The sequence below is a fragment of the Theropithecus gelada genome, chromosome 10 (genome assembly GCF_003255815.1).
Source record: "Theropithecus gelada isolate Dixy chromosome 10, Tgel_1.0, whole genome shotgun sequence".
NCBI lineage: Eukaryota > Metazoa > Chordata > Mammalia > Primates > Cercopithecidae > Theropithecus > Theropithecus gelada.
Genome location: NC_037678.1, coordinates 57,342,665 through 57,368,266, shown reverse-complemented (window position 1 = coordinate 57,368,266; position 25,602 = coordinate 57,342,665). Strand labels below are relative to the sequence as shown.

General features: G+C 51.7%; 2 protein-coding genes across 7 annotated transcripts; one reads left to right on the top strand and one right to left on the bottom strand.

Moving 5' to 3' along the window:
• Positions 1 to 846: 846 nt before the first annotated feature.
• On the bottom strand, positions 847 to 15,917 carry MATN4 (matrilin 4). 4 transcript variants are annotated; one of them, XM_025399459.1, is made up of 11 exons: positions 15,793 to 15,880; positions 15,528 to 15,647; positions 12,832 to 12,938; positions 11,551 to 12,120; positions 8,663 to 8,785; positions 8,444 to 8,566; positions 8,229 to 8,351; positions 5,552 to 5,965; positions 5,300 to 5,452; positions 1,297 to 1,404; positions 847 to 1,214 (listed from the first exon to the last, which is right to left on the bottom strand). In XM_025399459.1, the coding sequence occupies exons 3-11, from the start codon at positions 12,902 to 12,904 to the stop codon at positions 1,156 to 1,158; spliced, it is 1,746 nt and encodes a 581-aa protein (XP_025255244.1). In that variant the 5' UTR covers positions 12,905 to 12,938; positions 15,528 to 15,647; positions 15,793 to 15,880; the 3' UTR covers positions 847 to 1,155. The 4 variants fall into 4 exon arrangements, with proteins under 4 accessions (XP_025255244.1, XP_025255245.1, XP_025255247.1 ...); XM_025399460.1 differs by lacking the exon at positions 8,663 to 8,785 and having other exon boundaries at positions 15,528 to 15,917; XM_025399461.1 differs by lacking the exons at positions 15,528 to 15,647; positions 15,793 to 15,880 and having other exon boundaries at positions 850 to 1,214; positions 11,551 to 12,071; positions 12,832 to 12,919.
• RBPJL (recombination signal binding protein for immunoglobulin kappa J region like) lies at positions 14,207 to 25,602 on the top strand. Of its 3 annotated transcripts, none has more exons than XM_025399464.1 (12): positions 14,207 to 14,301; positions 15,496 to 15,604; positions 16,890 to 17,015; positions 18,936 to 19,006; positions 19,187 to 19,302; positions 19,572 to 19,746; positions 20,795 to 20,932; positions 21,367 to 21,476; positions 21,745 to 21,897; positions 23,968 to 24,123; positions 24,258 to 24,361; positions 24,470 to 25,602. In XM_025399464.1, exons 1-12 carry the CDS (start codon positions 14,280 to 14,282, stop codon positions 24,738 to 24,740), a joined length of 1,551 nt encoding a protein of 516 aa, XP_025255249.1. In that variant the 5' UTR covers positions 14,207 to 14,279; the 3' UTR covers positions 24,741 to 25,602. The 3 variants fall into 3 exon arrangements, with proteins under 3 accessions (XP_025255249.1, XP_025255248.1, XP_025255250.1); XM_025399463.1 differs by having other exon boundaries at positions 24,467 to 24,944; XM_025399465.1 differs by having other exon boundaries at positions 14,209 to 14,301; positions 24,258 to 24,368; positions 24,467 to 24,592.

The window sequence follows — 25,602 nt, the reverse complement described above, 5'->3', positions numbered from 1 at the left end:
GTTACAATAACGCCCAACACTAAATATGTTAGCTGTTACTATAAGAATAGTTAATAGCTACCATTAATTGAGGGCCTGATAGGTACCAGGCACAATGTCACATGCCTTAGAAGAATGTCCTTGATTCTCCCCATCACCCTTGGGGGTAAAAATTTCAATCTCCACTTTGCAGATGAGGAAACAAACACAAAATAATTTTCCCCAAATCACTCTAGGACTGGAAGCATTTTAAACTTCGTGGTTTCTTGCCTGCACCTGGGAAATGGTACTGGTTTGTGTTCTTTGCTGATAGAGCTGTTTTGGGAGGGGTTGGCAGGGTGACAGAAGGAAGGCCACAGGCTGGGCAGACAGGGGTCCTGATACCTCCTTCTCTTCCTACCTAGTACAGGAGGGAGTTAAAATCGGGCAAAGCTCATCTATCCACTCCCACCCCATCCATTTAGGGGTTCAATTACTGCCTCTCACTTTCCCACCAATGCCACCCCCACCCCGCACCCCCACCAGCACACAGTCCTAGCAGCTTTTGAGCCAGATTTGGGGGCACTATGGGATAGGCCTGGCCGGAGAGCGAAGCGTTCAATCCGCTGGGGCATGGGATGGCGCAGGCTTGCTCAGACCCCAAGGATTCCTGTTGAGCCCCCTCCCTTCCTGCAGCCTGCATAAGGAGCCATCTGTTCTCGGCTGAATAAACAAGCAGGGGGAAGCAGCAGCGCCGGGTCTCCTGCCCCCGAGCCCGACCCCCTCACAATGCGCCTTTCTCCAAGGAGACGCCGCCCGGGCGCCGCCAGAGTGCGCTCCGTCTGGCTTCCCCTCCCCCTGGCGGCGCAGCAAGCCCCAAAAACGAACCCTGTGGAAATCAGATTTTTTTTCTTTTTTTTTTTTTTTTTAAGAAAACAAATAAATCCAACAAAGAACTGAGCGCAGCACGCGGCGAGGGCATGCCGGTCTAGCACGTGCCCCTTCCGCCACCACCCGCTATCCCCCTAGCCCAGCAGTCCGCCTAATGGTCCGGGCGGGGCCAGCTCAGCTCAGTGTCGGAAGCCCGCCAGCGCCTCCGCCCCGACAGCCCAAGTCCGACGGGCCCAGGTTCTGCCTGGCCCCGGCGCACTGTCCATGGTGCCGCGCCCCAGCCTGGGTCTGGGCCGCCCGTGGCCCTCACTTCTGGTTGGCCAGCTGGTTCTCCAGATGCTCCAGGCGCGCCGTCAGCTGGGCCAGTGAGCGGTTAAGGAGGCCGTTGGGGTTCGCCGAGGTCCCCTCACTTTCCCTCCAGCCCGCGCCACCAGCCCCAAAGGATATGGTTCAGCGTCAGGCTCTCGAGCGCCCCCACAGTGCGGCCCTGGAACTCCACGAGGCTTTCGCATTCGCATGGGCTCCGAAGCTCTGTCCCTGCGCTGATGCCCTCCTCTGTAAGCCGGGCACAGAGGGTCAAGGGGATGAGAAATTGCGCTAGCTTTGGCCCTCTGATTTCCCTGCACTGGGCCTACGGTTGAGTATATGGGCTTTGGATTCAGAGAGACCTGGGCTGAGTCCCAAGCTAAGTAGCTGTGAGATCCTGAAAAACTCATTAATCTTTCTAAGCTCAGTTTCCTCATCTATAAAATGGATATAATGAAAGAATGTATGCATTAGTGGCTTCGATGATTCATTCACTTGTGTATGTGTGTGTGTGTGCGCGCGCGCGTGCGCGCACGCGAAACTTACAAGACTGTTTATCAAATCTTAATGCTCATTGTAATCATCAGGAGAGCTTGTTAAAATATAGATTCTGATTCAGAATGGAGAAGGAGCTCAGAAGGTACATTTCTAACAAGCTCCCAAATGATGCTGACGCTCCTGGTCTGCGGACCACACTTTGAGTAGCACTCTCCAAATAAAATTTTATGCAACGATGAAAGTGTTCTACACCCGCCCTGTCCAAAGCAGTAGCCACAAGCTACATGTGGCTGTTTAACACTTTAAATGTGACTGGTGCTACTAAAGGACTAAAATGTATTTTATTTTAATTAATTGTAATTAAATAGATACTGCCTACCTTTGTGAAAAAGCACAGATCTAGAACACTGCCTTGTTCAAGTAAATACTTTACAGCAGGGGTCCCCAACCCCCAGGCCATGGACCAGTACCAGCACATTACATGGACCAGTACCAGTCCATGGCCTGTTAGGAACTGGGTCATATAGCAGGATGCGAGCAGCCAGCAGGCAAGGGAGCTTCATCTGTATTTGTAGCCGCTCCTCATCACTCCTATTACAACCTGAGCTCCTCTCCTGTCAGATCAATGGCATTGTTAGATTCTCATGGGAGCACAAACCCTATTGTAAACTGTGCATGTGAGGGATCTAGTGCATGCAGCCTTCTTATGGAAATCTAATGCCTGATGATCTGTTTATTACATGATTGTATATTACAAAGGAATAATAGAAATAAAGTGCACAATAAATGTAATGTGCTTGAGTCATCCCAAAACCATCTTCCCCACCACATCATGGAAAAATTGTCTTCCACAAAACCACTCTCTGGTGCCAGAAAGATTGGGAACCACTGCTTTATAGTGTATTTCAACTAAACCAGTGATTCTCAAAGTGTGGTCCTTGGACCAGCAGCATCAGCATCGTGTAGGAATTTATCAAAAATGCAAATTACCAGACAACACCCCAGACTTACTGAATTAGAAAATCTAGAATTGAAGCCCAGCAATTTGTGTTTGTTTTTGTTTTGTTTTTTGAGCTCTGTCACCCAGGCTGGAGTGCAGTGGCGCAATCTCAGCTCACTGCAACCTCCACCTCCTGGGTTCAAGTGATTCTCCTGCCTCAGACTCCCGAGTAGCTGGGATTACAGGCGCGTGCCACCATGCTTTGCTAATTTTTTGTATTTTTAGTAGAGACAGGGTTTCACTGTATTCGCTAGGATGGTCTTGATCTCCTGACCTCGTGATCCGCCCACCTCGGCCTCCCAAAGTGCTGGGATTACAGCCGTCAGTCATCGTACCCAGCCGCAATTTGTTTTTAAAGGCCCACCAGGTGATTCTGGTGTGACCTAATCTTTAGGAACCACTGACCCTGATCCAACTCTATCTCCCCACACATCAACATCTTGGGGGTTGGGCAGGAGGTCTTACAATTAAAATTGGCACATGTTTTTTCTTAGCAGTACATAAAATAGTGGTGAATCTTAAAATGAATGGTATCTTAGATTCACTGAAATTCTATAAGCATGTGCCATTGTTAAGATTACAGGGAGGCTGAGCGCAGTGGCTCACACCTGTAATCCCAGCACTTTGAGAGACCGAGGCGGGTGGATTATGAGATCAGGAGATCGAGACCATCCTGACTAACACAGTGAAACCCTGTCTCTACTAAAAATACAAAAAATTAGCTGGGTGTGGTGGCACGCGCCTGTAGTCCCAGCTACTCGAGAGGCTGAGGCAGGAGAATCTCTTGAACCTGGGAGGCGGAGGTTGCAGTAAGCCGAGATCACACCACTGCACTCCAGCCTGGGCAACAGAATGAGACTTCATCTCAAAGGAAAAAAAAAAAAAAGAGAGAGAGAGAGATTACAGGGAATAACGCAGAAAAAAAAAAATGCTACAACAAAAGTACCTTAGGAAAAAAAGAAAAAGGATTACAGGTAGTAAAATAATAAACACAATGCCTGCCATTTAACCTTTGAAAACACTGCTGTAATGATTTAAAAGTTGTGTCTTCATCTTAGTCTTATATGTACTATGAACAAACTGCTGTAAGTCTTGTTATTGATAACAATCCACAAAGACCCCTAACTTCACAGATGGAGAAACAAAGGGTTGGAGACAGGGAACAGTCATACCACTAATTGGTAAAGAGCTTTGACCACAGAACCCAGACTTATCTTAGAACTCAAGAGCTACAGGTAACCTTGGACAGCTAGTGCCTTCCCTGTTACAGAAAAGTTAAGGTAGGTAGGTGTGGGGGTAACTGACTTGTCCAAAGTCACACTGCAGGGCCTGTAAGAGTCAGCACAGGAAGAGCTCTGAAAGAGCCCCTAATCTGAAAGAGCCACAATAATTAGAATTAGCTGGGAGGCAGGAAGGGAGGAGAGTTGGGGAAAGGAGTGTGTGTGTATATTTGTGTATATATATACATGCACGTGTGTGTGTGCGCACACATACACACATATATATTATATAATACAGCACATATAGCATATTATATATACTTTTTTTTCTGAGACAGGGTCTCACTCTGTCACCAGGCTGGAGTGCAGTGGTGCAATCTCAGCTCACTGAAACCTCCACCTCCCAGGTTCAAGCAATTCTCCTGCCTCAGTTCCCGCCACCTTGCCCAGCTAATTTTTGTATTTTTTGGTAAAGACAGGGTTTCACCATGCTGCCAAGGATGGTCTCGAACTCCTGATCTCAAGTGATCCACCTGCCTCGGCCTCCCAGAGTGCTGGGATTACAGGCATGAGCCACTGCGCCAAGCTCCACTACATATATTAAAAAAAAAAAAAAAAAAGACAGATTCTCCAGACCCAGACCAGCCCTACTTCGTCTGTTTCTGGAGCTGGAACCTGATAAACTGGAAGAAGAATCACATCTTAAGCCTGGGTTAGTGTCTAAAGTCTCTAGGGTAAAAGTTACCCTGGAGACATTCCCTGTATCACCTAGAGCACAGTACACAGGACTCAAGAGCCCCCTTCTCCTCCACAAGTAGAGTTAGTCTCCTTTTCCTCAGCTGAGCACCAGATGATGAAGTAGAGGGATTGCACTTATGAGGTATGTTGTCCACATAATAAAAAAAAAAAAAAAAAAGAAAAGAAAAAGAAAAAAAAAAAGAAAGAAAAGAAAAAACATGCCTTTGCATACTTAAAATATACCCAGTCCTGCCACTTTGCCAAGTTCATAGGGTTGAATTCTAACAAGTTCAGGGGATATATGCTGTGACTCCACTTACAAATGCTGTCTGCTGTGCCTTCAAAAAAAATTCCCAAATTATTCTGAACCTCCACTGATTTGGGGGACTGGTAGCCTAGTCTAGGGTTTCTTAGACTTTAATATGCTTACAAATCACCTGAGAATCTTGTCGAAGTGCAAATTCTGATTCATTCGGTCTGGAGAGCACCAGAAATGCCTCAGTTCTAAGAAGCTACTGGGTGACCGCCCTGCCGCTGGCCTGCGGACCACATCTGCAGTAGCAAAGCTCTGTCTAGTAAGCCTAACCTCTGGCTATAACTACAGAGGAGGTAGGGACTGAATAGGAAGGGGAGATATCAGAGGGCGGGCAATGAGAGAGAGGAGGAGCCCCGAGAGAGATGCGCTCACCTGGGCAGATGCTGCCTCTGAGGTTCTGCAGCAGGTGCGTCATGGTGCCGAAGTCGGGGGCGTAGGACACGTGCAGTTCAGCTGGCTCCGAGGCGATCTCACGCAGCTCCGCCTCCACCGCCTTGCCCACGCCCACGGCATACATGACGATGCCTACAGGGCCAGGGACTCAGAGGGTGCCCTAGGCCTCGGGAAAGCTGCCTGCCCGCGTCTGACCCAACCCCAGCCCACTGTGTCCCATGCCAAGCCCACCTTCCTCCTTGGCACGCGCTGCCCACACCGAGATGTCATCCTGGGAGCGGCCATCTGTGAAGACCAGGCCAACGCGAGGCACGTTGAGGGCACGGGGCCGCGCACCCTGTGCCTCTGAGAAGCTGTGCTCCACCATGTGCCGCAACGCCAGCCCTGTCATGGTGCCGCGTTCCATGTACTCCACAGCCAGGACCGCCTGCTTCACCTCGGCTGCGGTGCCGTAGCGACCCAGAGGGAACTCGGTGCGCACGCGGCTCGAGAACTGCACCAGTCCCACGCGCGTGCCCTCCGGGGACACGTCTAGGAAGTCCACAATCTGGTTCACGAAGCGCTTCACCAGCTCGAAGTTTTGTGGACGCACGCTCTTGGAGCCGTCAACCAGCAGAACAAGGTCCACGTGGCCTTCCCGGCACCCTGCACAGCCAGAAGAGCTTGAATTGAGGGACCAGATTCTTGATTGGCAGCAGCTGTCTATCCATCTAGTCGTTCATTCGCAAACATTTATTATATAACAGATAACATTTCCTGAGTCCTTCCTGTGCCAGGCAGTGTGCTAAATAATAATAATTATCAACATTATCATCATCATCATCGCCCTTGACATTTATTCAGTGCTTAGAACAAACCAGACACTCTGCTAAAAGCATCTTTTTAACAACAATCATAATGACCACAATAACTACCATTTATTGATCATCTACTATGTATCAGGCACACTTCTAAGCATGTACCAGTATTAACAATAATAATAACAAAACCATTATTTACCGACAGCTTACGATGTGCCAGGTACTGGGTGAAGTGCTTATATATATTCTCAATCCTCCCAATAAGCTTGAGTATTGTTCCCATTTTCTATAACCTGAGGTTCTGATGGATAAAGTGATTGCCCCTGATTTCATAGCTAGTACTGACTAAGCCAAGACATGAAGCCAGGTCCGTCTGACTCCAAAACCCATGCTCCTGAATGACTCTACAATGTCACCTCCCCTATTCCGAGCCAGGGAATTTGCTAGGACCAAAATGTGGTGTGTGTTGGCGTGGGGAGGTTTTGAAACGTTTTGAAAGAATTAAAACATAATCCTGATCCATGAGGACGGAGCAGAGCAAGTCAGACACGCCATATGCTCTGGTCAAGGAAAGTGCTAGAAGAGAAGAGCATTCAGGGACCCCAAGGTAGGAATAGTGCATTCTTCCTGGAGTTGTTAAGGAAGGCTGCATGGAGGTGATGGCATTCTATCTGATTTTTGTTATAAACTGAATGAGTGTGTTTTCCAAAATTCATTTGTTGAAACCCTATGTTTTAATTTTAGTCTTGGGAGGTGAGATCTGTGGAGGTAATTAGGATTAGATGAGGACATGAGGGTACAGCGCTCATGAGTAAAATTACTGTCCTTATAAGAATCTGAAGAGGTGGTGGCTCCCAGGACTTTGGGAGGCCGAGGCAGGCAGATCGCTTGAGGTTATGAGTTTGAGACCAGCCTGGCTGAGATGGCAAAACCCCATCTCCACTAAAAATACAAAAATTAACCAAGCATGGTGGTACGCACCTGTAGTCTTAGCTACTCTGGAGGCTGAAACAGGAGAATCAGTTGAGCCCCAGAGGCGGAGGTTGCAGTGAGCCGAGATTGTGTCACTGCACTCCAGCCTGAGAAACAGAGGGAGACTCAGTCTCAAAAAAAAAAAAAAGAGTCTGAAGAGGGCTTGCTTCCTGCCTTCGCCATGTGAGGACACAGCAAGAAGACTGGTGTGTGTGTGTGTGTGTGTGTGTGTGTGTGTGTGTGTTGGCGTGGGGAGGCTTTGAAAGGTGTGCCATCTAAAAATCAGAAAACAGGCTTTCATTAGACGCCATATCTGCCGGCACCATGGTCTTGGATTCCTCAGCCTCCAGAATTGTGAAAAATAAATGTTGTTTAAGCCACCTAGTCTATGGTACTTTGATATAGCAGCCTGAATGAACCAAGACAGTCTTGAAAGAACAGTAGGAGTTTGTCAAAGCAGTAAGGGACAGTCTAGAAGGTGGGATGCAGCATGTGCAGAGGCTTGGGATCTAGGGAGTTCCTGACACATTCAGGGAGGGGCAGGCCAGTAAGACTGAAATGTTCAAGTGTGGCAGGAGATGGGCAGATGGAGTTGGCTGAAACTAGATCGTGATGACCTAAGGCAGTGGTTTCAAAATTTTTATCACAGCCCACAGTAAAAATAATAATAATGATAATACATCATGAGACATTTCACATAGAACTAAAGTTTCAGAAATAATATAACTCTACAGGCAGTAAACTCTATATTGTCTTCCATTCTTTATTTTTTTAATGTTGGTTGTAACCCAGAGATTTGATTTCATTATTCATTAATGTGGTTCTGCTCACCATTTGAAACACTTAGGGGTAAGTCATTTGATCTTTTTTCTGTAGGCATTGGTGAGCCACATAAGGCTTGTGCACGAAGGAGAAATGTAATCTAGTATGTATTTTTTAAATTAACATTGACAGCAGAATAGAGGATTGTAGAAAAGAGATGGAGGCAGGGAATGGCATACCCTCCAATGTCACCCCCACCACACACACACATTCACACCACAGCCTAAGGGCCACAGCAAGGGCAAAGTCAAGGACACTCTGAATGTGGGCAATGGGGCAGAAGCCAATAGAACGCCCTCCCACCCGTTACTCACGGTCGCAGCTCTTGCCATCTGCCTGAAGTTGCCGCCCCTCGGGGCACAGGCAGCGGTAGGAGAGGCCCTCGCTCACACACTGGAACTCACAGCCATGGTCCACGCCATTGCAAAGGTCCCGGACTGAAAGGAGAGACAGGTCAGGATGAGTCAGGATGGACCCCACCAGCTAAGATCTCTTACCCCTCCCACAAATGTAGGAGAGGCCATCTCACCCTGACAGCTCCTCCCATCGGGCTGCAAGTCATGGCCCTCTCTGCAGTGGCACCGTGGCCCACCAGGGGTGCTAACACACTCATGCTGACAGCTATGGTTGCCAAAGCTGCAGTAGTCAATGGCTGGCAGGAGGGAAGAAACAGCAAGATGTTGCCTCTGATTGGAGCCCTCGGAGGCCACAGTCCAGGGTGTGGTGGGAGGGCGAGGGTGTTGCTCACCCCTGCAGCTCCTCTGGTCCTGCTGGAGTACAAAGCCAACTTGGCAGCGACAGAAATAGGAGCCCGGGGAATTGACGCAGTGGTGCTCACATCCATGGGTTCCTTCAGCACACAGGTCAATGGCTGAGGAAGAGATGGGGTCAGTCTATGTCCAGGGCTGCCCTTCTCAGCTCTGGTAGCACAACCACCTGAGGAAATGTGTAAGAATACCTATACCTGGGCCCCAACCCCAATAATCCTGACCTAATTAGTCAGGGCCCCTGTCCTCAAGATGCTCTCTGACTTACAGAGGACAGGTTTGGCCACTTTACCTGTCTGAGCCTCCATTTTTCTATTTGCAAAATGGGAATATAATGGAAAAGAATGATTGCTATTCACAGCTTCCTTCTGTGGAAGTTGGGGAACTATTGCCCTGTTGAGCATCTTGATGGTCTGGACAGGTAAAGATGGCCGAGAGCTGGACTGGAGACATGATAATTACCCTGTATAAAAAAGTGAGTATTTGGGGTTCCTGGAAAGGAGATGAGAGTGGAGAGAGAGAGAGGAAAAAAAAAAAAAAGAACAAGAGAGCCAGTATGAAGATGAGTAACTCTGTGGGTTGAGGCTGCCTGTGAAAAATCCCTTGTACTGGGCTGACTGAGGACTTTTAGAAACAAAGCTGTCTAATATTCAATTATAACGAGTTTTTCTGTGTGTGTGTGTGTGTGTGCGCGCGCTATGAGTTACTTAGCACATACACACTTGTGTGTGCCCCTGCATACAAGTATGTAAACCAAAGAAGAGGTTGATGAACACGCATGGAACAAGAACAGCATGTGCAGGGTTGAGAAATGAGAGAGGATCCATAAATCAAATGAATTTAGCAGAGGCTCACAGCAAGAGGTGACCACCAGAACGTAAGCACTTGGGGGATTTTCAGAGGTCTTGGAGAGGGATTTGAATGTTAAACAGTCATCAAATCAGAGTTCAAGCCAACTTTTAGTTTCTAGAAACAAGAAGACCCCGGCTGACATCTGGGTTATCAGGATTACATGATTTCTTTTCCCAGGTTGTTGTGAGGCTGAGAGATAATAATGTGTGTAATGCTCCTAGCACAATGTCTAATACTAACTTGGCACTCAGTAAAAGACCCAATTGCATAAGCAAGGTATTCTGTGCCATAGCTTTTCAGAAGACAAAAATGAAGAACCAGCTCAGACCTGTAATCCCAGCACTTTGAGAGGCCAAGGCCGGAGGATCTCTTGAGCCCAGGAGTGTGAGACCAGCCTGGGCAACATAGCAAGACCCTATCTCTTAAAAGAGAGAGAATCTTGAAAGATTTTCAAGGGCAGAGGGGAGCAGCAAGGGCAGCTCAGGTAAGCAGCACACAAAGAGCTCACGGGCGGCCTGAGTGGGGAGTCCCACCTAACTAAAGACCCCCCAACAGTATCTAAGAAGAGAAACTGTAAGGACGTGCCTATAAGAAGACAGAAACGGCCGGGCGTGGTGGCTCATGCCTGTAATCCCAGTACTTTGAGAGGCCAAGGTGGGCAGATTACTTGAGGTCAGGAGTTCGAGATCAGCCTGGCCAACATGGTGAAACCCTGTCTCTACCAAAAATACAAAAAATAGCTGGGTGTGGTGGTGGGTGCCTGTGATCCCAGCTACTTGGGAGGCTGAGGTACAAGAATCGCTTGAACCCAGGAGGCAGAGGTTGCAGTGAGCCAAGATCACACCATTGCACTCTAGCTTGGGCAACAGAGCAAGACTCTGTCTCAAAAAAGAAAGGAGAGAAGAGGAGAGGAGAGGACAACAGAAACAAGTTTGGGAGGAGAATTGGAGACTGGTCTGAAAACAGCGAGAAAGAGGGCAGAAAGCACACTGAACTGTGGGCTCCCATCAGGGACTTGTGTGAACCCAAGCAATACCTTTCTTTCTTAGGTCTGTAAAGCGATGGATGTGTGCTTTTACTGCCAAAGGCCCTTCCAGACTCATTGGTCTGATGTTGGGGCAATGGAGATTTAAAGAAAGTTCAGGAGCAGTGAGATTGCAGGACAGGGGTAGCTCTCACCCAAACAGCTCTTGTTATCTGCTGCTAGCTTGTAGCCCGGGTTGCAGGTGCAGTGGAACGTGCCCGGGGCATTGACACATTGGTGCTGGCAACCATGTCCCGGCTCAGCACACTGGTCCTTCCCTGAGGACACACAGGACTAGAATCAGCAGGGAACAGATGGGCAGAAGTCTCCAACAAGAGAGAGCTGGATGGGGATGGGGTCAGAGGCAGGCATCACCTTCAAATGGCTTTCAGAAGTAAATAACTAATTTGAGAGAGGCCATACCAAATGGGAGGGCTTAGGGAAATAATAAGGCTTAAGGAGCCCCTGTGAGTAGGCTCAGAAGAGGAGGCACCCAATTAGACATGTCAGTGGGCTAAGACAGGACTACGCAGGGGCAGGATTGGGTAGGAGGTGGAGAGGTGTTAAATCGAGATGGGCGGAATAAACTCAAAACGTGACTGGAACAGCTCTTGTAGCATTTGTGGGAGGAGCTAAGATGATAACGGAAGAAGCCATCCCCATGTGGCAGGGCCACGACTCTTTGGAGCAGCCCATCTCTCTTAGCTTTGAGAATCACTGGTTCCTTGTGTGCAGGGGATTGGTGCTGGAGTTTGACATTAAGCCTGTGGTAAGCTGTGGCGGGCAGGGCAAGAAACTATAGTTTGCTCCTTGTTGATGGAGCCTGAGCAGAAGTGGTCAGCGCTGAAATCTGACACAGCCTGCGGTAGGTCAGAGCAGCTCTAACTGGAAAGCGCGGGGCCACCCCACGGGATGGGATTTACTGTGGTGGGAAAGGAATCCAAGCATTTGGATTAAGAGTTCGAGCTTCACTCCAGCACCCTCCTAACTCACCACACAGCCGGCTCTGGAACTGCAGGCCGAACTCCTGGATGAGGTCGAAGGATTCTACGAGGAAGACGTGCTCGTCTAGCGGGGGCGATGCCATGGCGCGCAGGGAGCCCACGTCCGCGCGCTGCACCCCCACCGCGTAAATTTCAATGCCGCGGGCGCGGGCCTGTGCCGCCACCTCCGCCACGCGGTCCTGGGGCCGCCCGTCTGTCACGATGACAGCGACACGCGGCACACGCTCCTCTGGCGGGCGCGCGCCCTCGGCCACGCTGAAGGCCACGTTCATGGCGTACTGGATTGCCAGTCCCGTCATGGTGCCTTGCGCCAGCGGCACCAGGTCACGGATGGCGCGTTCCATATCCTCGCGGCGCGAGAACGCACGGAGAGGGAAGACGCTCTGCACTTGACTCGAATACTGGATCACGCCAACGCGCGTGGCGTTGGGACCCACGTTCAGGCCTCGGAGGAGGCCCACGAGGAACTGCCGCATGGTCTCGAATTCGAAAGGGCGCACGCTGCGGGAGCTGTCAATCACGAACACCAGATCCAGAGGCCCAGTGTGACACCTGGGACCTGCGGGGAGATCAGTGAGGACTCTTCTAGGTCAGCAAAGCCTCACCTCCGAGGAGAACCCCAGGGAAACCCAGAGGAAATGCTGCTATGCCGGCATAACAGCGCCCAGCACAGCAAACGCAGATTAGATAGATGCACTCACTCGGCATGTGCCTAGTACCTGGGCTAGGAGATTTCACAAATTCCCTCATCTTACAGCTCTGAGGGCTATTCTGAGGAGGTATTACCCATTGCCGAGGGGGCAAGGAAGCGTCGCAAACTCAAAGCCTGCAGGGACCAGGCAGGGAACATGGATGAACTGGTTGGGTTAGGACGGTGGAGACCCAAAGAGCCCCTATCACTCCTAATTGGGCAGGAAGCTCCATCCAAATGCTGCCATGCGCCTGCAAACTGGATGTTAGCAGATTCCTGGATTTTTCAAGAGAAGTACTAAACAGGGATTTTTATGTAAAATTTCCTGGTTTTTTCATGTTTTCAAATAATTTTTCCAAATTAAAAACCCAATGGGCAGTTACTGCATGTGCCCAAAACTAAGCCACATCCTACAGATGAAGAAACTGGGGCCCAGAAAGTTGAAGTGGGAAACTTAAACCCAGTCCCATATGTTGCAAAGCCCTTGCTTCCCTCTCCCCAGCAGGAGGAGCTGGCTGCAGAAGAAGGACCTGCTTCCGCTCCCCTCCTCCCACTGGTGAGGTCTGGGCCCCAGTTCACCTGCCAACTGGAGCTGGCTTTCCCAGGGCTGAAGAAGGAACAGCAACACGAGCCAGCAAAGAAGGCCTCTCATGGCGCTTGGGGACAGAGAATGGAGCTGTCAGAGCCTGGAGGGAGGAAGGAAAACAGAAAAGAAACATTATTTACAGAGCTCTTATTCTGGGTGATAGGCACTTGGAGCAGGAAGAGAGTTAGGGGTTTATTTTACTAATCTCTCTATTTTTGTGCATGTTTGAAATGTTTCAGAATTTAAAAATTCTCATCACAGTGGAATTGGTGGGAAACACAAGAGATTCTTTTTTTTTTTTTTTTTTTGAGATGGAGTCTTGCTCTGTTGTCCCAGCTATAGTGCAGTGGTATTATCTTGGCTCACTGCAACCTCTGCCTCCCAGGTTCAAGCGATTCTCCTGCCTCAGCCTCCTGAGTAGCTGGGATTACAGGCTCCTGCCACCACACCTGGCTAATTTTTTGTATTTTTAGTAGAGAGAGGGGGTTTTGCCATGTTGGCCAGGCTGGTCTCCAACTCCTGACCTCAGGTGATCCTCCCACCTCGGCCTCCCAAAGTGCTGGGATTACAGACATGAGCCACCGCACTCAGCCCACGAGAGATGATTTGTGGAACTGCAGAATACTAAATAAGAATAGATACATAGATACAAATACAAAAAAATTCAACAACAACCAAAAAAACAGGTCTTTCTTAAATGTCAGGCACAGTGTTAAATGCTCGTCACGCATTGTGGCATTTTATCCTCTCTGCAATTGTAAGAGTAAGGCTGTGATTGTCCCTATCATACAGACAAGGAAATTGAGGCTCAGAAAAGTTAAGCGCTGGTACCTAAAGTCATTCGGCCAAAAAATGGCTGCGACAGGACAGAATCCCACGCCTGCAGGTTTCTGTGAGCCATTCTGGGCTTTTGGTGCCTCTCCTCCTGCCAGGCGAATCTCTGCAGACAGAAGCCCTTCTCCACCTCGGCCCACTCCCCTACGCACACAAGGTTCTGTGTGGCTGTCTTTGCAACTCGCCAACACCCCCACCCGCCAGACTCCTCCATACACACAAACACAGACACGTACTGCCCAACCGCAGGCGGCGGGGAGGGGCTGCGCCCTGTTGCGGAGGTTGAGCGCGGTGGCGCGGCAGCGAGTGGACCAAAACCCACCGCGCACAAGAACGCGCGGCTTGGCGCCTGTTTCCCGCCTGCTCTCAGGAGCGACCGCCAGGGGACGCCCGAGACGGCAGGGGGCGTGGGAAGCCCACATCTGCCCAGCAGGTGCGCCAACCCCGAGCAAACAGGGGGCTGGGGCCCGGGGCCTTGGAGATAAGGCCTGGACAGGATATATCCCGCGCAGGAGCTAGGGAGCAGGGGTGTGCAGGGTTCCAGCCACAGCAGCACTGGACTCGTCCAGGGGTGACGAGTGAGCAGCTGGGGCCCCGTAGAGTCGCCATGGACACTGCAGGGGCAGCAGGTGAGCGCTCACCCTCCCGTGGCCCGGAGACGCCCCGTGAGAACTACGAAGGACCCCCCCCCAACCCCGCCCCACTGTACAAATAGGAAAACTAAGCCCCAAGAAGGCAGCCCGCGGAGCTGCAAAAGCAGGATTAGAACCTAGGGCTCCTGGTTCCCCTTCTCCCTCTTGAGGCCCCCTGGCGCCTAGCAGTCACTAAACCTCTTTTCCTTCCAGTTCCTACCCCACCCCCGTGCCCCATGCTGAAGCTGTGTTAGCCATTTTTCTGTTGCTGTTTCCTGGCAGAGAGAGCCAGCCGCCCCTAACCCAACCGCAGCCCCGCCCCCGCCCCCCAATTCCGTGAATGCGCCTATTCTGAGCAAGGCCAGTGCCTGCTTCTCACTCCAGGCGACCTTCTCATCCTGGATTCTTCTCCCCTTTCCCCTCCCAGGCCTGGTAGAAGAACAGAAATCCCTCTGGCAGGGCCGGTCATGGGAGGGTGACCAAGCAAGATGTGGCAGCACTGGTGGAAGTGGGAGGGCGGGGAACCCTTCTCTGGTTTGGGCCACAGGTGAGGCCAGCATCCCTGGGCAGCATGAGGGCTAAGGCACAAGGGGCCTCTGCCACCTCCCATACTTTTCCACCCGGAGATGCCTCTGGGCCCCCAAATCTTGGTTAAGGTTCCCCTCATCCCATTCCTGGTCTGAGCCAACTTCTCACCTGGCACCCTGCCTCCACCCCAGGAATCCTAGAAAGTCACAACAGCGACTGCCTCGAAGTTCATCACCTTTCCAAACCCCTCATTCTACAAAGAAAGAAACTAGGTCCAGAGAGGGTAGTGTGTTGCTGAAGGGCACACAGCGATGTCTGGCAGGATTGACACTAGAACTCGGGATTCCTCTGAGGAGTTAATTCTTGCATTAAAAAGAAAGATTCAGAGATGCCCTGAGGTGGGGCTGAGGGAGTGGAGCAGCAAGGGAGGAGAGGCCTGTAAATAATTTCTCAAATGTCCCTTAGGGACATTTCAGGGGGTTCCTGGAGGGACGAGAGCAGAAAAGGGATGACCCTATTTTGATGGCTTTGCTGGTGGGGGCTCGATTTGGAAAGGACCTTGCAGAAGTGGGGAAGGGCACTGCAGGTCAGACAGGGCACCATAGGCGGTGCCTCTGCTAAAATACAGTTGCCTGATCTGGCTTGATGCCTACTCCCCTGCAGACCCCTCAATGCCTCCCAACCCTTTGACTCACCTGAGCCTGCCGGACAGATCAGAGATGCAACTGCAGAGCGAAGCCGACAGGCGGAGCCTCCCGGGCACTTGGACCAGGTAACGATGTGGCAGCGTGCCCTAGGTGGGGACTGCCAGGCAGCTGGAGCACGCAGAGGCGGCGGCCGCATTTAACCCAGGGCTGGTGGGTGGGGAGGGGAAGCGCAGGCTGCAACCCCTCCCACTGGCAGGGAGGCATCCCCCCCTTCCTCCTGAGGCGGGGCGAACCCAGCACCCCCTGCTCCTACCACCCTTGGAGCTGCAGACAGGGCTAGCTGCGGGCCAGGCTGGAATTCGGCTACAGCAGGAGACTGGGGAGACTGGGGCAGCCACACTCCGCAGCCGGAATTCATTGGAAGCTTAGAAGGCACTTCCCTAAGGAGAGCCCCAAGGGGTGGAGCGGTTCTGGCTGTGGCTGCTGCGTGTCTGGCCTGGCTTTCGAGGGTGCGGTCCTACGCTGTCCCCTCCAGGAGTGAGGAGAGACTCCGGTCCTGCCAAGAGGATAAAGGGCTCAGAAGGACAGCCTCAGTTTTCATGGCTCTCCTGGCCTCAACCTGCTAACCCCCCAAATGTCTCCCACCTCCCCTCCTCTACTTACTCCCTGCAATTGCTTGAACCCACCCACCCACACCGCTCAAGAACCCCAGACTGAGAAGCCACCAGGCCTCTAGGCTCTAACCTGGCTAACTGCAGAACCAATGTCATCTGCCTTGACTTCTGTAATCAAGGGAAGGAAAGCCAACACAGCAACAGGTCACTTCTCATGGGAGAAAAGGAAGAATATGACTTTGGCCTCAGAAAGGCTCAGATTCCCCCAGGCCACCCCCCATCCTGGGGACAAGGTTTTGGGCTCTTTTCTGTTTGCAGGCAGGAGGCTAGAGAGCGCTCCAGGCCAGGAGCCCAACAAAGGCTCCCCCTTCCCCTCCCTGCTGCCTAGGATGGGGAAGCTTCATCTCTACTAATTCCATCAGCCCTAAAATACTCTTCTCCATCCCAAGGCCTGTATAAGTGTGGCCTTTGTGTCACAGCCACGTGTCCCTGTGGCCCTGGGCTCCAATGGGCATGGTGCCAGACCCGCAGAGTGGAACCTGGGTGGTCCCGTGGGCTCCATGCAGGCCTCATTGAGCACCTCGCAGCCTAAATATTTAGCCTGCAATCTTCAGCCAAGTCTCCTCCTTACCTAATGCTTCCTCTTCCTGATCCCACGGGGGCAGAATATAGAGCAGCCCCCCCCCACTTACTCTAACCCCCTGCCCACTTCATTTTACTCAACCTGAGCACTTGGACCCTGTGCCACCTTGACCCTTCTTCCTGTGGCCAGTCGACCTGCCTGCCCCACTCCCAGGTCATCCCCAGAGCACACCACCATTCTGAGGGGAGGCGTGCGCAGGTGCCTGCAGCAACAGTGTGAACAGACTGTGCGGATCGTGCATGCCAAGGTGGCCCAGAAATCGTACGGAAATGAGAAGCGGTAGGTGCCTCAGCAGCCCCTCCCAAGTCTCTGCAACTGTCAGCCCTATGCACCCCTCCATCCACCCATTGGGCCTCTTTTAGACCCAGAAGAGGCCTCAGGGCTGAAATCTCAGCTATTGGTCGACCAGGGCCTTGACCCTCAGCCACCATTAGCCCCCACTTTGGTCTATAGTTCTATAGCAGGAGATTTCCCGTGAATCTCCTGTCTCCATTCATTCACTCATTCTCCCATTTATTCACTTATTGATTCATTCAACAACTACTTACTGAGTGTTTATCATGTATGCACCAGGTACTGTGGGTACTGCTGGGCACTGGGCATACAGCTGAACAAGACAGAAACAGCCCCTGCTCCTTAGCCCACACTCTCACTCAAGTGTAGAAGAGACAGACAGTAAACTCCCCACAAATCAGTAAACAAGACACTTGCAGATTATGATGTGCACTAGAAGGAAAACTGGACAAGGCCATTTGACAGAAACTGGAGGCAGGGGAGACATTAGCTAGAAAGGTCAAGGAGGTCAAGAGACCTTTTGGGAGGTAACATTGGAACTGAAACTTGAATGTTAAAATGGAGCAAGACAGGAGAAAATCTGGGGAAAGCATGCTACAATTAGAAGGAACAGAAGGGCTGGGCGCAATGGCTCACACATGCAATCCCAGCAATTTGGGAGGCCAAGGTGGGCAGATGACCTGAGGTCAGGAATTCGAGACCAGCCTGGCCAATATGGTGAAACCCCCTCTCTACCAAAAATACAAAATTAGCTGGGCGTGGTGGTGAGAGCCTGTAATCCCAGCTACTTAGGAGGCTGAGGCAGGATAATTGGTTGAACCCAGGAGGCAGAGGTTGCAGTGAGCCGAGATCATGCCACTTCACTCCAGCCTGGCAACAGAGCAAGACTCAGTCTCAAAAAAAAAAAAAAAAAGGCAACAGAAAATGGGAAGACCTTGAGGCTGTACCAACTAGGCCTGTTTGAGGTACAAAAGAAGTCACAGTGGCTGAAATCAGAGAGAGGAGTTGTAGGAAACAAGTTGGAGAGGGAAGCAGAGGTCAGATCGCAGGAGGACTTCTAATTTTTAACCAGTGGAGGATTTTAAGGAGTTAACATGATTTGACTGACGTTTCTAACAAAACATTCTGGCCAGCCTGGTGGTTCATGCCTGTAATCCCAGCACTTTGGCAGGCCCAGGTGGGCAGATTGCTCGAGCCCAGAAGTTCCAGATCTGCATGGACAACATGACAAAACCATGTCTGTACAAAAAATACAAAAATTAGATGGGTGTGGTGGCTCGTGTCTGTAGTCTCAGCTACTCAGGAGGCTGAGGTGGGAGGATCAGTTGGGGAGGCAGAGGTTGCAGTGAGCCGAGACAGCCGAGATCAAGCTACTGCATTCCAGCCTGGGCAATAGAGCAAGACCCTGTCTCAAAAAGTTAAAAAAGAAAAAGAAAGAAAGAGAGAAAGAGAGAAACAGAGAAAGAGAGAGAGAGAGAAAGAGAGAGGGAGGGAGGGGAGGGGAGGGGAGAAGGAGGGAGCACTGTGGCTGCTGTGTGAAATGGGAAGGAGATAGAAACAGAACTTTCTGGAAATAGACCAGTTTGAAGGCTGATGTTGTGGTCCAGGCAAAAAGTAATGGCGGCTGGGATGAAGGGTTAGGTGGTAAGAAGCCAGTGGATTCTGAATATATTATATTTTGAAGGTGGAGTGGATAAGACTTTCTGATGAGTTGAATGAGGGATGTAAAAACAATAAGGGTTTGGATATGAATGGGGTTTACAGTCATGAAAAAGCGTGGGGAGGGGAGTGGGAGCGGGAGGAGGAAACGAAGGTTCTGCTGGGTTTATGCTACTACCTTGCGGTGCTTACAGGACAGCCGAGTGGAGATGGATGCACGAATCCATCACTCACTTATCTCCGCAGGTTCTTCTGCCCCCCGCCCTGTGTCTACCTCTCAGGGCCCGGATGGAGGGTGAAGCCAGGGCAGGACCAAGGTGAGGGCGGACTCAAGGGCTGCCGGCCGCCTGCTCTGTAGGGAGAAGCACGAGGTTGGGCCCGAGAGAGGGGCGGTTCGGAGGCGCAGTTTCCCCGCGCCCTCTGGCGGCGAGCGCTAAGCTTGCCTGGCACCTGCGTCCTCCCGAGTCCTTCCAGAGCCAGTTCGCGTCCCTTTCCAGCTCACCAGGCCGGGGAGACGGGGCCCACGGTCTGCGGTTACATAGGACTGGACAGCGCGTCCGGCAGCGCCGCTGAGACGCAGAAGCTGAATTTCGAGCAGCAGCCGGACTCCAGGGTGAGAGCGCACGGGAAGGGGTCCGATTCCTGCTCCCATCCCTGCCTCTCCTGGGAAAGGAGGTCTCCTTTATTACTCCCTTCCGAAAGCCAAGAGATAGGTGGGAAGACCGGGAGGCCAGGGTCCTGCCTTAAGGCAGAGCCTGAGAGTCTGGATGGTGGAGCTTCTGGTCACCTCCGACGGGGCGGACGTCCGATATCTGGGAGAGGTTGGTTCATCCGACAGGGGAGGGCTGGGATGAGACGGCCCTGTCCCCGCGAGCCCCCTAGGAATTCGGCTGCGCCAAGACCCTGTACATCTCAGATGCAGACAAGAGGAAGCACTTCCGGCTGGTGCTGCGGCTGGTGCTGCGCGGGGGCCGGGAACTGGGAACCTTCCACAGCCGCCTCATCAAGGTCATCTCCAAGCCCTCGCAGAAGAAGCAGTCGCTCAAAAACACCGATCGTGAGCAGGGCGGGGCCTGATGCGGGAGGTGCATCCAAGCCCAGAGCAGCTACCCCAGGTGGGGGTAGGCTGCACTATAGGGGTGGGGTAAGAGTGGAAAAGGTAGAGTGGGAGCTTCGAAGGGAAGGAGTCTGGATGAGAGGGTGCGGCCCAGGCCTGGGGATGAGAAGAGTTGGAGGATGAAAAGCAGAGAGGAAAGGGACAGATACCAAATTCCAGGTTGGGAGTTGGGGTCCCAGAACAGACAAAAGTTGAACTAGACAGAGATTGAACTAGGCAGGGGGGTTGAACTAGGGACAGACTAAAAGTGACATACGGGGGGCACCGTGGCTCATGCCTGTAATCCCAACAATTTAGGAGACCGAGGTGGGCGGATCACTTGAGCTCAGGAGTTCAAGGATAGCCAGGGCAACATGGCCAAACCTTGTCTCTACCAAAAAAAGAAGTTAGCTGGGCATGGTGGCCTGCACCTGCAGTCCCAGCTACTTGGGAGGCTGAGATCAGAAGATCACTTGAGCCCAAGAGGTCGAGGCTGCAGTGAACTGTGATAGCACCACGGCAGTCCAACCTGGGTGACAGAGTGAGATGCTGTCTCAAAAAAATAAATAAATAATAAATAAGTTTTACTTTTGTTTATGAACTGAACGATGTCCAGGCAGCAAAAGGAGCAGGCAAAGGTTCCAAACCAGGACTGCAGCAGGCCCTAGAAAATTAGCTGTGAACTAGGAATGCCCAGTTCACATTGCCCGATGTGTCTAGGCCCATAGGCACATCAGCCAGGCCGGCACAGGGCCAGAGGATTGGAAACTGTCTGGAACATCCAAGGGACCAAGCCAGGCCAGGGCACTGATAGCACCAACTAACCTTAACCCTCACCCCCTCCCTCACCCTAATCCTAACCCTTACCCTCACCCTCACCCTAATCCTAACCCTCACCCTCACCTTCACCCTAACCCTCACCCTCACCCTCACCCTAACCCCTAATCCTAACCCTGTCCCCTCACCCTAACCCTCACCCTCACCCTAACCCTCACCCTCACCCTCACAGTGTGCATATCCTCCGGCTCAAAGGTCTCCCTCTTCAACCGCCTGCGCTCTCAGACAGTCTCCACACGCTACCTCTCTGTGGAGGACGGGGCCTTTGTGGCCAGTGCACGACAGTGGGCTGCCTTCACACTCCACCTGGGTAATGACATCTGCAGGCCCTGGGGCTGGCACTTCACATACATTAGCTTATTTAACTTCCACCACAATTCCTTAAGGAAGGTAAACTCTGCCCCATGTGATTAAGGCACAGAAACACAAAAAGACTGGACCACAGTCCCAATGAGCTGATGACTGTTCCAAGCTATTCTGACTCTGTTATCCATGCCCTTTCCCCTTCTATCAACTAAATTGCCTGCCCCCAACCCCTGCCCCCAGGGCAGACATTTGTGAGGATGGCCTCAGATGGCCTCTCCAGAATTAAAAACTTCAGTGTTAGCGGCTCCCCTGAGAACCACCCCCTCCCGCAGGGCCCATGTGTGATGTGAGGAAGAGCCAGAGGCAAGAAGGCAGGGTTTAAGGCAGAAGCTTGGGAGCAGCTGAAAACCTTGTCTCTTGCTTTTTTTTGACCCCCAGCTGATGGGCATTCTTCCCAAGGAGACTTCCCACCGCGAGAGGGCTACGTTCGCTATGGCTCCCTGGTGCAGCTCGTCTGCACGCTCACCGGCACCACTCTACCTCCCATGGTATAGGAAGGGAGGGTATGCCTGGAGGGGTCCCCTCAGATCTATGCAGAGAATGTGGCACACACAGGCAGGGCTGCAGAGTGAGGCCCCAAGGCAGGGAGACAGCTATTCTCACCCAGTGTCGCTTAGGACCAGACAGAAGTCAAAGCTCAGCGGGAGTCTGCTAGTGCCTGTGTGGCTATTGGAGTAGCAGAGAGCCGGCTGGGAGGGCAGCCTCTGGATACCCAGGCTCCTTGCCACCACCATTCTTACCACTCTTCCATTGCAGATCATTCGTAAAGTAGCCAAACAGTGTGCGCTCCTGGATGTGGATGAGCCCATCTCCCAGCTGCACAAGTGTGCATTGCAGTTTCCTGGCAGTCCCCCAGGAGGGGGTGGCACCTACTTATGCCTTGCCACAGAGAAGGTGGTGCAATTTCAGGTAAGAAGCAGAGAATACCAGCACCAAGTGTCCTGGAAAGTGAGAATGCAGAGAACCACAGAATGTAAGATCATCACCTCACCATGGTTGCTACTTCCTGAGCAGCCTCCCATGGAACATTAAAATCATAGACCCCAGGACAGAATTATAGCATGTAGAAAAATAGTAATAAGTAATAGTATGAAGTGATATTCCTTCCCAAAGAATTTTAGAGTCATAAAATAGTGGGATATAGCTGGGCGCGGTGGCTTACGCCTATAATCCCAGCACTTTGGGAGGCTGAGGTGGGCAGATCACCTGAGGTCAGGAGTTTGAGACTAAGATTGGCCAACATGGTGAAATCCTATCTCTACCAAAAATACAAAAATTAGCTGGCCATGGTCATGGGCGCCTGTAATCTCAGCTACTCAAGAGGCTGAGGCAGGAGAATCGCTTGAACCCGGGAGGTGAAGGTTGCAGTGAGCCGAGATCACACCATTGCACTCCAGCCTGGGTGACAAGAGCGAGACTCCATCTCAAAAAATAATAATAATAAATTGGGATATAAAATTGTAGAATGTAAATAAAAATCATGATAGGTAATAGAGAGCAGAGAGTTACTGAGCAAAGACTATTTGAAGCACAGATAAAGACACAGAATGTAGGAAATTATAGAATGTGGAAAATCATAATTATCATTAAGCAGTAGTACTCCCAAAAGAGTATTATCATAGAATGTTAGGAGATTGAATTATAATATGTGGAAAATAGCAAGTATTATTCCTTCCCCAAGAATATTCCTTCCCGGCCGGGCGCGGTGGCTCAAGCCTGTAATCCCAGCACTTTGGGAGGCCGAGACGGGCGGATCACGAGGTCAGGAGATCGAGACCATCCTGGCTAACACAGTGAAACCCCATCTCTACTAAAAAAATACAAAAAACTAGCCGGGCGACGTGGCGGGCGCCTGTAGTCCCAGCTACTCCGGAGGCTGAGGCAGGAGAATGGCGTAAACCCGGGAGGCGGAGGTTGCAGTGAGCTGAGATCCGGCCACTGCACTCCAGCCTGGGCGACAGAGCCAGACTCAATCTCAAAAAAAAAAAAAAAAAAAAAGAAAGGCATTCTAATAGTCCTTTTAGCAATTATGTTTTTTAAGGCTAGAATGATATATACACGTAGTGATTTTTATTGTGAAAGTCTTAAGCCCATGACTGGGAGTTAGCACGAGTCTAAAAATCNAAAAAAAAAAAAAAAAAAAAAAAAAAGAATATTCCTTCCCAAAGGAATAATATTCCTTCCCAAAGAATATTAAAATTGTAGATTATTAGAGCATAGAATTGTACAAAGTGTAAAAAAAAAAAAAAAAAAAAACAGAACTCTGGAATCCCAAGAAAAAAGACCCTTAGAAATCAGCTATCCCAGGCCGGGCCAATGGTTCACACTTGTACTCCCAACACTTTGGGAGGCTGAGGCAGGAGGATCACGAGGCCAGGAGTTTGAGACCAGCCTGGCCAACATGGTGAAACCCTGTCTCTACTAAAAATACAAAAAAAAATTATCTGGGTGTGGTGGCTGGCACCTGTAATCCCAGCTACCCAGGAGGCTGAGGCAGGAGAATAGTTTGAACCCACTAGGCGGAGGTTGCAGTGAGCTGAGATCAGGCCATTGCACCCAGCTTGGGTGACAGAGCAAGATTCAGTCTCAAAAACTAAGGAAGGAAGGAAAGAAGGAAGGGAGGGAGGGAGGGAGGGAGGAAGGAAGGAAGGAAGGGAGGGAGGGAGGGAGGGAGGAAGGAAGGAAGGAAGGAAGGAAGGAAGGAAGGAAGGAAGGAAGGAAGGAAGGAAGGAAAGAAGGAAGGAAGGAAAGGAAAGGAAAGGAAAGGAAGGAAGGAAAAATCAGCTAGCCCAACAAGCTTACTTAACTCTAAGTGAGAGAACTTAAGGGCACTGTCCAAGCTGAGGGGACAAGTGAACCCCAGAGCCTAGGATTAGTATCCAGTTCAGTCTAATGCAGAAGCCCACGTGCCATGCTGGCTCTCTAGGCTGGTGGCCACCATGAGAAGCTTCGGCCTCGTCCCCTCGGGTCTCCCCCCAGGCTTCTCCCTGCCCCAAGGAGGCGAACAGGGCTCTGCTTAATGACAGCTCTTGCTGGACCATCATCGGCACCGAGTCGGTGGAATTTTCCTTCAGCACCAGTCTGGCGTGTACCCTGGAACCGGTCACTCCGGTGCCTCTCATCAGCACCCTAGAGGTGAAGCCGGGCGCTAGGGGCGTTGGGCAGGGGGACCTTGCCTGCAGTGGAGAGTGGGAGTGCTATTGAGTGGGGGGCATCAGGTTCCCGCCCTGCTCGGTTCTCTCACCTCACCTGGTCCCACCCTCCCCCAGCTGAGTGGCGGGGGCGACGTGGCCACGCTAGAGCTCCACGGAGAGAACTTCCATGCGGGGCTCAAGGTGTGGTTTGGGGACGTGGAGGCGGAAACCATGTACAGGTACGGGGTGGGGAGGCAGCCTCCCTTGGGCCCCGGGGAGCTGGGGAAGGGGGCGCACGCGTCGTCAGAGTCGCCACAGTTCTCACCCTGGTGCTGCACTCCCAGGAGCCCGCGGTCCCTGGTGTGCGTGGTGCCGGACGTGGCGGCCTTCTGCAGCGACTGGCGCTGGCTGCGCGCTCCCATCACAATCCCCGTGAGCCTGGTGCGCTCCGACGGGCTCTTCTACCCTAGTGCCTTCTCCTTCACCTATACCCCGGAATACAGCGCGCGGCCGGGTCACACCGGCGTCCCCGAGCCCGCCACCGACGCCGACGCGCTTCTGGAGAGCATCCATCAGGAGTTCACGCGCACCAACTTCCACCTCTTCATCCAGACTTAGGCGCGCCCGGGAATCCCGGCTGCCCACCGCGGAGGGCTGTGCCCGAGCCAGGCGCGGGGACGTGTTTCTGGGATCTAGGCCCTGCTTCCTTGCCCCTTTGCTGTAGAAGGGCAGCTGAAGGCTCACCCTAGAAAGCGGGCCTGGTGGCTCTTACCCGGCTTACTTCCTCCCTCGTCCTTACATATACAGGAAGACAAGACCTGAGTGGTGCTGTCTTTGTGTCCATTGTGTGTGGCTCTCCCTGTCTTCATCTCTTCTCATTCTGTCTCTAAACCTCTCTCTCCCCTCTCCCCCTCAGTACTTAGTCTACGGATCTATTTGTGTGGCCCTATCCCTCTGTCCTTTTCTCTCTTCAGCTCTCCCTGCCTCTCACACACAATTTCACATGCCCAGAGGAGCCAAGTCGGAGACATTTACCCTCCAGGCATCTGTGTCCTCTCTTGAAGAGAAAACACACAGCTTCACACACCCAGGCATGGGGGGCAAGCTCTTGGGGCACGAGGACCCTGGAGCACCAGGTCCTGCATGGAATATTAGATCCACGTGTAGCACTGGGTCTCTCTGAGTCTCAGCTGGGGCATTTGGTCCCACCTGGGACACCAGTTCCCACCTAGAGCACTGTGTCCTTCCCTGGAGCACAAAGACCTGCTCCTCCTGAGAATCCCTCTGACTGCAGCCAAGCATAGTACCCTTGCCTGTGTTTGCTCCCTGGCCTACAGCTTTGGTGGCTGGGCAGGTGCCTGAACAGTGATGAGGTCTTGCCGCCTTAACTGTCCCCCAAGTTACTTCTCCCACAGGCCCAGCAGGATGCAGTCCTGAGGATCAGGGTTTCCAGGGCTGCATTAAAATTAACCCTATCCAA